At 41.1% G+C, this 13,896-nt stretch overlaps 1 protein-coding gene across 1 annotated transcript in view; it reads left to right on the top strand.

The window, feature by feature from the left end:
* Positions 1-13,896, top strand: part of THSD7B (thrombospondin type 1 domain containing 7B) — a 274,844-nt gene that overhangs the window by 161,260 nt on the left and 99,688 nt on the right. Inside the window, exons 12-13 of the mRNA XM_086465473.1 lie at positions 6,837-7,031; positions 11,235-11,498. Coding sequence (XP_086321599.1) covers positions 6,837-7,031; positions 11,235-11,498 — 459 coding nt within the window. The remainder of the gene's footprint in view (positions 1-6,836; positions 7,032-11,234; positions 11,499-13,896) is intronic.

Below are 13,896 nucleotides of genomic sequence, written 5' to 3'. Positions count from 1 at the left end.
CCTTTCCGTCTGGTGAATGCTGATGACATGTAGCCGCCCAGGAGCTCTGTGATTCAGTCAGACACTTGCACGTGGGGCCAGCTGCCCCGGTGGGGGCACGGCTGTGGCTGTGCTGGAGGTGACCTCTCACCATGCTGGCTCCCAGAAAGCTGCAGCTGGGACTCCTTGTGAGGCTCCCCTACCTAGATAACCTGCCTTTTCCCCCACATACATGTATTATTGTGGGAAGGCTGCAGAGAGAAACCAACTGTAAGAGCAGCTAAAACATGGACCTTTAACTTGAGAAGGATCTTCATAATTTTACATGCTTTTTTTTCTTCCCTTTGAATTCTATCCCAAACTTCTCCCCTTTCCCCTGTTACAGTTTCTTCTCCATCCAAATGCTCTGTACCCAACTTTTCTGCCCAATTCTTCCCTGACCCCTTTTCATGCAAATAATTTCAGTTGCTTTCCTTTATCTTTTCAGTTGATATTTACCATCTTTATTGCTTCCCAACCTCATCTCAGGTTCCTCTTGTTTGTTTGTGGTGCACGTTGGTTGGGCTCTGTGTTTATTCAGCGCTCTGTTTGCTCGGTGGCATTTGTTAGCCCTTTAGCACTACTGTCAATATCATTAATAATTACGAAGTGGGAAACTGGTGATCTCAGAGACAGTTTCCCTGCTGCATAACTAGTTGTTCCAGCTCTTCCTCTGTTATTTTTACTAGATTTGTGTCTGCGATGTCCTTCCTGGCATCATTTGTTCTTTTCCTCAGACTTACTTTTAATGGCTATCTAATAGTTTGCTTCTGAAAGTCCAAACTTTGAACGCACTTCGCTTCATTGCAGGGAGTGCTGCTGCATCCAAGGTGGAGGGGCACAGTGGTGAACTTAGGTGTATACTTTTGTCCTCACAGAATCAAGGCCTTAGAGTTAAACCTGAGTATCAGCAAAGCCTTATTTTATGTCTTCTATTATGTCTGTTTCTGGTCTCCTTCTGTAATTAGGGGATTGCATTAACATACCAAGAATAACATAAATGTTCTGCCTGGGATTTTGGAGAAACTTGTAAGTATGAAAGGGGCATCAATACAGAAGACAAATGAGGTCATCATGAGTTATAAGACTGTGCTTATAGTCAGCAAGTCTGGATCCTTGAAGTTATTTTCTTCTTTTTTTTTTTTCTAGCATATTATCCCTGAACTCCTTTTTCACTTATCATTAGTGATACGTGTAAGAAATGATGTTATCTTGTTACATCGAAGTGTAATGAGAATACTTATGCAACACAAAATAAGAATTTTTCTGAACAAAAAGAAGGTAAACAGCTACATTAAAGTAATTCCCGTGACTTTACATGCTGGCATGGATTTTTCACACGTTCTTAGAATTTGAAGCCAGAGAAGATTATTACATCATCGTGTCTACATCTCTTGGGCCTTAGACTTCTTGTCTAGCCTCATAGGTCATCCTGTTGTTCCTGTACATAGTCATTTGATTTACACTACACTTTAGTTTTACCGTTTGGCCTGTGTGTACCTTCCTGGAATTATCAGTCATTGTTTTCAGATGTTCTAATGACATTTAATTCCAGAGTTTTGAAACCACCAATTTAAGGTTCCCAAATTGAAGTGCCATGGTACAATATAATTTTACTGGTTGGTAGTTGATATTCTCACTTTTCAGCTTTTTACCCTTTGGAGACTGTTGAAATGCATTTTTAAAGGAGAATTGATTAAAACTTTGGTAAGTGAATATGATTACCAAGACTGTCTGTAATTGGATTTGTACTGAAGAGGCACTATATTTATGTTATCTTTCCTTATTGGATGCAATTCTTTGCCTGTAATATTTCTTTCTAATACACTTCTTTTGTTAGGGCCATCTGTAGCACTCTTAAGTAAGGCATGTGCCTACTGAGAGCACTTGAGTTCCCCAGTTTGAGTCTGACATACTTCTTTGGTGGTGTTGTAACGTCATCTGAGGATGCATTCAGTGCCTCTGCAATTTTACAGCATGCAAACATTTGATTTCACCATGTAAAAGTTTATAGAAGAAGTGTCTGCTGTTTACTTTTAATTTAAGATAAATGTAGTTAAAGAATATAGCTTCCATATGCTTCTGCGTGCCATATGCTAAGATGATGGCATACAAATATACTCTTGTGGGTGTAAATATAAAACCTGAAGCCACGAGACTGTCATACTGAATATCCCATTAGCTGTCCTTGTTCAGTATCCCGACAGGACCTGGTACCAGCAGAAAGGGAAATTTCCTCCCCACGCTGTACATTTAACACTTGACATGCCTTGAAGCAAAGCGATTGCATCTGCAGCTATTTTTATTGCTCGTATTACTTGCTAACTTTCCCTGGCACCTTAACGGGTGAGTCCACACTGTTTGTCAAACAATTCCAGCCCTGCCCTGAAAAAATATACTTTCTTTTAGCATTTTAAACCTGATTACCTTTCAGTTTGTGATCTTATTTGTATCGTTACGAGAGAAGGTGTACTTTTTTTTTTGGTGCCAGCCATTGCTTTACAGCAACAGAACTGCATTAAATTGTCATCCCCCAGCTTGGTCCCACGTGTGTAATTCCAGTTTGGTGGCATTGACTGGTGGTAATAAGAAAGAATAGCGGGAGTTCAAAAGGAAATCCTGCATTTCCCCTCTTTGTGGGAATCAATATTATAATTTGAAAGCCTTTATCTGGCAGTGTCCTGTTACTAGCTGTTTCTGTTCATATGTTTGTGTCCTTTTTAAATGCTGCAGAGATGGTAGAAATCACACGTTAGGTCTAGGAGGGATTTATCGTTACTACGTGATTTTTTTTTTTTCTCAGTGTATAGGGCTGCAAATAGACTGCATTCACCCTCCGGTGGTATCCCACTTAAAAAAACCAATGAGATGTTGACATAGCAGAAATGGCTTTGCAGTATGAGTTTATTTAAAACCGTTGTGACAGAACTGAGGATTACGGGGAAATATTTTTTATGCAACATAAACCACACATGAGCCAGACCAATCAGTAGTTCGAAACCGTCGAGGATAAATGATTTTACTAACTTTCCTGAAGGTCCACTGAGAACAAATTTGTCTCATTCTGTATCCAGAAGTGCCTGTATTTGAAAACATTTTTCTCTTAAAAGTCAAAGCTAACTTAACTGGGAAGTACCTGGACGAACCACTGGAGTGGATCTGTCAGCTCTGCTGCTTCCTGTCTGGCCCTTCTCAATCCGTTAAAATGTCCTAATGGGCTTTTGTTTTATTATTTAATTTATTTTAGCAGTTCATGCTGCTCACCTCAAGCATAGTTGTAAGCACGTAGCAGAAATCGTGCCATTTCTGACGGCTGACGTGCCGTAAAGATCAGACCCATTAAGCCCAGGCTTTTGAAGATGATTCAGTTCAAACTGAAGAAGTCATGCATTGGCATCGTCTTTGAAGATGTTTGCAGACTCTTGACTGGAAATGAGTTGCCTCTTAATATGACTAAAATGCGCTGTACTGCTTAGGCCAGTCTGAGGAGATGTGGGGTTTTGGTGTGTAAGGGTACCAGGTGTTCATCGCCGGCATTTTGGTTTGTGCATGTGAAACAAGAAGTGCCTGCTTTTCTAGCAAAGTGACGGAGCTGCCAGTTGGGTCACCAAAGAGGTGCTTGCCTGGGCCCCCCCAGCTTAGTAGTAACACCGTGGGCTTTGATAAATGCAAAAGCCCAGGAGAGTGGGAAGCAAGCAGTGTTCACTCTTTGGGCAGTATTTTAGGCATCAAAAAAAGCTTTTTGGATTCCTTGCTCTTTGGCCACCGCCTTCTCACCTTGCTGACATTGAGGCTTTGAGGCCATAACAGGAATGACTTGATTGAGTTACCAGGATCTGCACTTACAAAAATCCTAAAGTAGAGAAGAGAAGCAATTCTGTATTTTCAATCACCTGCCTGTCCCTAATCATCTCACAGGAGATCCTCCTCCTCTCCTCCTTTAGGTCTTATGTCTCTTACTAGAGAAATTTTTTTTTCTTCTTTTCAACTCCTTGTCTCCATGCTTTTACGTGTATAATCCACTATATTATTTGTTGTTTTAATATAACTTCCCTCTACCTGTGTTTACTATTGCCACTAATTTCTTTAAGCTCCATGATCTCTGTCAAATATTTGCCCTGATCTCGTATGTCCTTATATATCTATCACTTTTAGCATCTAAATAGGCTCAGCGAACTCAGTGAATTATTTGTGTGCTTAAAATTAAGGACATTTGTGCAGGAGATCGGACCATTAGATAATAACTCATTGCAGCGTGAAGCGTCTGGTTTAACATCTGTATTTAGAAGTTTCATCATTTGTGTTGCCATTAATAAATGTCAGGACTGAATTGTGGTCTTCTGTCAGATAGTGGTAAACTTTGCGACATGATGGTTTGTTAATACAGTTGCAAATATTGCTTCATGGGGCTGGCAGTGTAGGATATTGCTCACTTCCCTGCAGCTGCGAGCAGTTGTAGCGATGCTGAGAAGATGGTTTGCATCCACTTGGCCATACTTCACGTGGACATGTTTGTGTTGCCAAATCTTTGGTGTCCTTGCTGAAGGTAATGAGGCTACACAGACCTTGGGCATCAGAGTCTATTACGTGTTTAACCTTCCTGAAGAGGGCAATTACCCTGCTTTCCTGTACAGAGTGGTGACCTCTGTCCTCGTGCTCTCGTAATTGAGAAGGGGAATATCTCTGAGTTTCTGACTGTCGGAGTTGAGAGATAGGAAGGGTCACAAGGACTGAAAGTGAAAGGCAAGGATCAGCAATTTAGAGGTAGTTATTAATATGCTGATTTACTGTCACTTGAGTCTAAAGAGACTTTTAACAATTGCCTGTCTTTTGCACGCTCTTCAAAATGCTGATTTTTTCCTTAGAAATCTAATTACATTTTAATAAGATATTTTTTTATTTCCAGGTGGTTGCCAACCTGTGCCTTGCTTCCATACAGTACTGTAGTTAAAAAACAAAAATCATGTGCATTCATTGCAAAAATATACCCCAGTAAATCCTTTAACTGTAAGAAAACAGAGAGTTATTTTTCCCTTTTTCTTCATGCACTCCTAGTTACATTAAGAGCTGGCAACAAGGAAAAATATATGCAACCTGAATTATTTAGGAATCTCCATAAAATAATATCACAGGTTGTTAAACTTAAATAAAAAAAAAATCTGGATTAAATTATTTCATCTTCTGTAGCTTTATGATACAATGTGTGAAGTTGCCTGAAATCAGAGTGACTGACATGACTGAACTCTTGGGGCAAATTCAATTCTTAACTCTGTGCCTGATTTCATTACTTCAATCAAGTCATGACCTATCTTTGCTTTGGTTAACCTACAATGTAGGATATGAATAGCCTATAATCTTGGAGATTTTGTGAGAATTAATTATTATTAATGAAATGAAAGACTCCATGATATGCCGAGTAATTCTGTTTATTATAATTACTTATTATTAATTCACCTAAACTTTGTAAGTTTTATTAGAGGCTCAGATTTATACAGTAATACTTTTGTCTTCTGTCATGGCTATACAGTGCCATTATTCACCCTGAAAAATTAATCATTACAGTCCAAAAAAGGGCAGGGGTGTTGAAGGAAAAGTGCATTGACCTGAAATAAAACTGAGGGGAACTCAGTGCATCTACAGTGCAGCTCTGTGCTCTTGCAAACCCCGTTTGACTCTTGCCTGACCCCAAAGGCATCTGCATCCAGATTCGCTCACCTCAGCCCCAGCCTAGCCTTGTGCCTGTTGCCATGGCCCAGCCTGACAGACCTGGTAAAGCTTTGGGCAGGGGACCAGAGAAAGGCATCACGTTTGAACGTGGGCTGCAGCCTTGATAGCACTGTGCGTGCGGGTAAAACTCGGTACGTGCACAGGGGCTCTGCCTCCACCCGCGTGTGACGGCACTTCGGATGGGATAGAGCTCGGCAGAGTGACACCGTCCTCAGTTCACACCTACAGAGCAGATGGTTTTTGTGGTTTTTTTCCTGTTAATTGATCCATTCCGTAGTGCTCCTTTAGCAAGTCGTTGTGCACTGTAAAAGCAGTCTTCTAGTAAAGTGCGGTGGCTGCAGCTCCTTTCTATCGTGGCCTCAGGCTGAACGCTCATGGCCTTCCTCCTCAACATCTGCATTTATGCAAGAGACGCGAAGGTTCAGATGGCCAGAGAGCAGGAGAGCACAAAGGGTAGCACAATGTTTAAGGAACTGAGTTTGGAGGGGGCAGATCTGGTGTTCACACCTTGCTGCAAGAAGCATTAAGCTGTAGCATCTGCTGCACAGACAGCGCAGTGGTCACTGCTCTGTATGGGAAAGCTGCTCCGACAGCCGTTCCCTTCATCTGAAATATGGAAAAGATGGCGGTGTTGGAGAAGGAAGCTTTCTTTCATATTTTTCGATTATTTTTTCCCACTTTGAAGCAGTTTCAGTTCCATGGGTAGCGTGCGCATCACAGCTTGGGAATCCCGGCCTCGACCAAATGTGCTTTATGGCACATAGCTGCAATATTATGTGTTTTCTTGTTTGGTTGCACAGTGTATCATTGGTTAAACTGTTGCTCCAACCCTTACAATGACTGCCTCCTTGAGAATATTGAATTTATATCATCATTTAGATAGCACACTGCTCAAGTAAGAATGTGTCTTTATGATTTTACGAAGCTTCTAGCACATCTTTGAGTGACGCATGAATAATGACCTAAAAATAAATCAGCTTTATCCTGTTAACCCAGACGAGTGAATCTCGCTTAGAACACAAGTACTGACTGCATAGAGTATAATACAGTATATATAACAATATAAAGATTTCTGTACCTTTACGTTTCAGCTGTTACGTGCCTGTCAGAGCACAACGACTCTGCCGATGTCGGTGACTGTGTGCGGTGGGCAGGAGCTATGCCGTCTGTTGTACAGGAGTGTCTCATTCCCTGCAAAGATGACTGCACATTTACCCCCTGGTCTAAATTTACAGCATGCTCATTTGACTGTGAATCAACTAGAATTAGGAGACGATCACTCACAGGTATAATCTTTTATAGTATTTATCTGATGCTTGGGAATAATGTTTCTCAGATGTCGGTGGGCTGATGTTGGGGTTTTGGTCCTTAGTTGATTTTTGATCTGATCATTGCCTGTTTTATGCACACCCATTTTGGTATGAGAATAGTGCAGAAAAACTTGGTGTTGGAAAGCCATTTTTTAGACAGAAACCAAGTAAAATAGTGACTTTGCATTGCGCAAGTTTATCTGACATATTAATCTGGGAAGCATGGAGCAAATGTGTCTACAAGAATAAAAATCAGTGTGATTCTCCATTTAAGGCTCTTGAAGTCTGGATGAAGTTTAAAGCTGGGAGTTTTGTGCTCAGCAGTATCCTGTAGTTTAACAGGGCAAGTTAATACCATGAATAGAGAAAAAACAGTATCAATTAAAACAGTTTTGTTTGATCTTGTATATGTATTCATTATACACTCTAGTTCAAACTGTTTCATGGAGCAGTCTCCCATACTTGCTGTTGTGGTTTGTTATGTTATTTGAATGCTGACCAAACTGAAAAGCTTTAAAACTCTGACATTAATAGTTTGGAGCTGCTTGTTTTGTTAGGAGTTGTCTTCCTCCTCCCACACACACATAGCCGAATCGAATCAAAATGAATTATACTGTTTTCAGAAGGTTTACAAGAAATTTACTGTTATTGTTATCCTGAACACTCACATCTTTTCATATTTCTGTGTTGTATTTGAGAGCTATGGTATAGCTGGCTTGAGTTTGCTCTGATAATAGAGGTGAAACTTCAAAGACTTCTACTATGGAGTAGAATACTAATATTGCTGTAAAAATATCTGCTGCGATAATGACTGGGAATAGAATGGCAGCAAAGTATGGTGGCTACCACTGCTCCTTTCTTCTAGACTCACTTGTACCTGGCTGTATGGCTATCTCGTTATTCAGTTTGTTGCTGCTGGAATGATCCAAGTGTTTAGCAACTAGCAATTACAGTATACAGACATAATGGCTTCAAGCTGCCATTCGTCAGTATGGCTCATTAAAGGATAAAGATTTCTCTTTTACATAAAAATCATTGTTATACAATGCTCTATTGTTTCTGCCAAAGAGCATATTCTAAAATGTTCTCTATATCAATGCCTGTATGTTTATAGTAGTAGAAATCCTCAATCCCTATCAGAATAATAGATGCCCGGTATCGTAGGAAATATATAAGAATTAAGTGAATGTATACTTCCAGGTAGTTTTACATCTGAATTTTATTTATGAAGATCTGTGACAGTTACAAAACAATATGGTCTATCTACCCCCTTTCTTATTCTGTTCTACTTCAGACATAGATCCATTAAAGCAAGTGGACCAAAAATGGTTTCTGATGTTCAGGTTTTGATGTCTTCTCTCCTCACCCACACTGTGTTTGTGACCAGACACCATCTGGCTCTCCCATGAGACCTTGCAGGGTTCCCTTCCTCCTGCCAGGAAGCTCATGGTCTCAGCCTGCTCCCGGCAAAGGCGTCCTGAAAAGCAAGTGTTGAACGTGCTGCCAGTGTCCCAGGTGGTTCTGGGGTGGGGACAGCACAATACCATAGGGAACAGTGAGGAAGGACCAAATCAGACATCAGTTTTGGTTTCACCGCAGTACAAAAGGGGAAGTCGATGAGATTAGTGTTTGACCTGTCTTTTGCGTAAAACTACATAAAAATCGGGAGCTGGCCAAAAGTCTTGAAAAAAATCTCAACCGTGTGAACTCAGTCCAAAGATGTAAGGGAAGTGCGGTTTGGGAAGTCCTTCATGCTGTTAAGACTCCATTTGTGTTTTACCATTCTGTAAGTGTGCATGAATTGTGCCTCCTTGTTCAACACTGTGTGTCTATGCTCAAGTGAATGCTTCAGCTTCATTATAGGAGTTCATTAACAATGTCATTTAGTGGGAATCTGCTAATTGTTTGCTAAGTATTTGCTTGCCTCCCACTCAGTTTTTAATAGTATTATTCATTTTACTTTGTAAGTAATCATAGACTCTACATATAAAATTAGTCATTGCTTAAGAAGTGAAAGACTTATTACAGAACATATCAAACTTCAAAGTTGTTATAATGAAAACACAGTTTTTAGGCAAGTCTTCAGATAATTAATACAGTCAGTTCACTGTACTATGGATACAATGCATTTTCTGTAGAAGGTGTATTTTTATTGTTTCATATCATTTTTGTGTACAGTATGTACTACCTGATAATATCTAATGTATATAATATTTATTAGTGTGAGAAATTTAATTTAAAAAAGAAAATACTATTTAATTGAAGGATTTATGCCCTTGAAAATGTTCTAGGTGGTATTTTAAATACCAATTTTTACAGCAGTCTATAAAGATGATAAAAATATCACCATCTTTGTGACTATTTCTTTGTGAAGAGTATGGGATGAATGTCACTTTTGCCCTCAAAATAGGGCTTTCATAGCAACTTAATTAGAGGGAAGATTCCTACAAAACAGATGGCAGGGCAAGTTGGAAAAAAAGCGTTGTATAAGTGTGAGATTATTAGCATCCTTACCTGTGTCTGATGGGTTTCATGTAATAATGGCAAAACATGGGCAAGTCCCAAATTCCCATGTTTACTAATGCAATGCAGAACATACAGCTGTACGTGTACAGTGAGTTTGTGGTTTCTGTCAGCTCGTCAAACATAAAATGCTGGAAAGGCCGCTAGAGAGCTCCAAGTCTATTTAAAGCCTTTTAAAAGTCTTTCCTTTAAGTATGTGGAGTTGTACCTCTTATACCTTACCTGAATTTGCTTATAAACTTATATATATTAAAATAGATATATATAAAAATATATATATATATAAAATATAAAAATATTAAAATATTGGCAACATTTGATTTCTTTGTGCTTATTATTCCTTTGTGCTGGCAAACTTTACATTCCCCAGAACTCTGGAAATACAGTTTTGAAAGAGCTGGGGCTTGAAGGACAGTGATATTAAGGGTCTGCAATTGGTGCCCTTCTCTTTGGAAGTGCGTGTTTGTATGCAAGCAGGTATTGATGACAGCCAGCTTGTGCTCCTACTGACGTGTGGTGAAATGACTCTTGGTTCCAGACCGGGAAGAGGGTTGTTGGGTTATATAACTTTTTTTGTGGTTGTTGTTTTTAGTATCTTATTTGTGTGCAATACCGATGAGAAAACATTTCTTTTGGGATCAAAGCTTTAAAAACTTTTTGCAGAAGTATTTTTAGTGCGTCCAAGATCCTCTAGGGACATTTTGAGGATGGGGTACAGTTTGTTAGTGAAGATGAATTTTCCCCTTCTGCGCAGATGCCCAGTGCAAAGACATTCCTGAGCTCAGACAGCATAAACATTGCTCCGCATCACATTGGTTAGCCCATGCCAGGAAAAGCCTTGATTTTATCTTCAGAGGCTGTATACAGACCTTTGTTCCCTGGAGCAGCTGTAGGGATGCTGGGAGCATGAATTCTCTTCTTTACATTATCTCTCCTTGTACTGGGGACCTCTTCTTATGCCTAGAAGTCCTCCAGGAAAAGGGCATGGAGAGTGCAGTTGCAGAGAGCTGTGCCACAGGTTTATTTGAATGCTGCTGCTTCCTGAAGCTACTGAAAGAGGCTTCTTTTAAAACCCGATGAAGGAATAGAGCAAAAGAAAACAAAAAAACAAGTATAACCATTGAAATGCTTTCCAGCCCTAATAATTTACCAAGGATTATCTTTTCTGTTTTCTTCAAAGTACAGTTTGTGTGCAGAGTGCATCTTTAACTAATTTGTAAAGTAGCCTCAAAGAAGTGGTGGCTACTGTAGAGTCCTCTGGAAGTTGTCCTGGCAACCATTGATTGTGAGCACATAGAGACAAAACAATCAATTTATTTTCATCATATAATTAGAGAAAGATGATATTATATAAAATTACAAAGCGTTTTCTGGGCAGACCGCTAGTAGAGTTAAGACTTTGCATTTTGCTCCTTGCCCTACCCATCAAAACAGTATTTCCAAGTTCTGTGGTTGCCCCTGGAGATAAATATGTTGTCCTTGCACTCCAGAGCACTGGCAGCAGCTAATAGATGCTTCAGAAATGTTCCTGGATATTAACATTCAGATTGTCTTGATTCTAATGTGTTGAATTCATGCAAGTATAAATAATATGACGTGTTGTTATCAAAAGTAGCAGATGTTAAGCTAACGAACAGATTTCTGTGGTTGGAACAGGGCGAAGCAGAAAGCGAGACAAATGCCAGAATACAGAAGTTTATCCTCAAGTTGAAACAGAGCTGTGCCCCTGTGAGGTGTTTACCTCCCAGCCCCATGGAAATTGGTCCGACTGCATTATTGGAGGAGGTACATCTGAGCCGCAGTTGGGAACGCGGTCCCATGGAGGAGCCAAGGAGTGTGGCGAGGGTGTACAACTGCGAGCTATTGCCTGTTACGATAAGACTGGCAGACTGGTGGAACCATCTCGCTGTAGCAGTTCGGGTAAGGAGGTTTGAAAAAGTGCACAACACGTGTAAATAGCCCCAATGCTGAGCAGAGTTACCCGCTCAGCGGTTCATTTTGGAGCCTGTCAGAGGTGCAGCTGTTTACTTGCTGGAATAGCTTTCCCAAGGTTGCTGTGAGTGTTGAACACTGTTCTTCGAATATCTCCTTATCACTCATACTGCTGAATGTAAGGGTCTGCTTGTATTTCTCCAATGGAAGTGAAATAGAAGAGGGCTGAAGTTGGCTATGCTGTCAGGATACCAGGTGGATTTCTTTTGTTTGTCTGAAAATCGCATAAAAGTATAAGCTTGGGAGAAGGTATATTTCAGTCATATTTTGTTTGAAGATATCTCCTACTTCATCCTTTACTTGTTTAGAAATTTTTATTTCTTTCCACTAAATTTGGTGGCTTGTATGATTGTTTTCAGGGGGGGAACCAGGAATTTTCTTGAGATAATCATACTTAATTACAAAACCCCTGTGATGTCACCTGCTGTCGCTCATGCTAAGTACATGTGATTTCAGCAGCCAGTGGTCTCCTCCTTGCAATTTTGTGCCGGTCTCAAGCTCAAATTGATACACAGCGTATGTTCCAATGTCACTGCTTGCTGGGGCTCTGGGCTGTGATTCTGTACACTTATATTTCAAAGAGAAAGAGGGCAGAATTAGAAGTAAAGCAAGCAGGAAATGTCATTCCATCTGGATATTTTCTCCCAGTTTCCAAGATTTGCAGTTCATTGCAATCATTACGCTAAATCAAATTACAGACAAAAGCTCTTATCTTGGGGGCAAATTCTGTGCCCATGCTGCCCCCAAACTACAAATGCTGTCTGACTCACAGTCAAAAAGCTTAGGACAATGTGGTGTAGTCGGTTGGAAGACTGCTGGTGAGCGATATGATGGGAGAGGGAAAAATGATGTCTCGGGAGGAAATTAAATAGTACAGTGGGAACCATTGATGTTCCCGAGTATATAAAGGAGCAGAGAAAGAAGTGGGGCTGCTCTGTGGAGGGTCTTCAGGATGAGGATGAGCAGCCTGAGCTACATGTAATAAAAGGAAAAAACCCCCACCCTAATGAAGTGATTCAGTCCTAGAGTGAATTCCTTTCGCAGCTGTTGATGGCTGTTCCAGCTGGCTGCACAGATTCATAAAGCAGCTTTCCGTGGTTTGTGTTTCTACAATGTGCTGTTGTACCAATTGATTATGCCTCTGTGGCCCATGAAGGAGGAATGCTATACCTTTCCCCCACAACATTACCTTTTCTTTTGCAAAAAGGGAGCTGTTGGGTTTTGAAAGGTGGGTTTGCCTGTGCTGTGACTTGCTCTTCTGAAAAACTCAGGGGTTTTATCACTATTAAAAAGAGGAGGTTGCCTGTGCGTGGGTCTTTTCTGAATAACCTTGAAGCCTGTTTTCTGTCAGTGATATTTATGTGGCGTTTTTAATGGTCCAGCTTCTCTTAGGGAGGTAGTAGGGAGTGGTAGCCCAAGGGGATTATTGTTGGCTTTCTTGTCTTCAGCCTTCAGCTTTTTCTCTGAGCAGAAATGATTGCAACACGGCCCTGGCACAGGACCCACACCACAGGCCGGTGATCAGTACTGTATGGCAGGGCCCTATCGTATGCCCTTCCTCCTGCCATTTACAGAGTGCTCTGAAGACCTTCAGGTTTAGAAGTGGGATGTAAAGGAAGGGTGAGATGTTTCCACCTTCTGGATGTCCCGTAAGAGTTCCCCTAAGGGTGAACTGTTGATCTCCTGCTAGACCCCTGTTTAATACCCAGGATGTATAAGCTCCTAATTTCTACCCAGTGTTGGAACACCTTCTGCTCCCTGCAAGGCGAGTTGGAAACCAGTGTTGCTTCAGTCTCCAGAGGACATGTATATTTCAGTGACTTTGGGTGTAGAGTGCCCAAAAGTGGGCAGAAAGCTCCATGGGCTCTGCTTACATCATTCGGGACCTGCCTTCCAACCAGAGCAGTTAAGTGAAGATAAGTGTATTGGGTTTGCGTGGCAGGGTTTTGGTAGCAGAGGGAGCTCCAGTGGTGGCTTCTGTCAAAAGCTGCTAGGAGCTTCCACCGTGTCAGGTAGAGCCAATGCCAGCCAGCTCAGACCTGCCACTGGCCAAGGCCAAGCCCATCAGCAACGGTGGTAGCACCTCTGTGATAACGTATTTAAGAAGGAGGGAAAATCCTGTGGAGCTGCAGCCAGAGAGAGGAGTGAGAATATGTGAGAGAAACAACTCTGCAGACACCAAGGTCAGTGAAGAAGGAGGGGGAGGAGTTGCTCCAGGCACCGGAGCAGAAATTCCCCCGCAGCCCGTGGTGAAGACAATGGTGAGGCAGGCTGTCCCCCTGCAGCCCATGGAGGTTAACACTGGAGCAGATACCTGCCTACACCC

The sequence above is a fragment of the Leptosomus discolor genome, chromosome 5 (assembly GCF_034619465.1).
Source record: "Leptosomus discolor isolate bLepDis1 chromosome 5, bLepDis1.hap2, whole genome shotgun sequence".
Lineage (NCBI taxonomy): Eukaryota > Metazoa > Chordata > Aves > Leptosomiformes > Leptosomidae > Leptosomus > Leptosomus discolor.
Note: the sequence above shows the minus strand (reverse complement) of the source record. Positions and strands in the feature narration are given on the sequence as shown.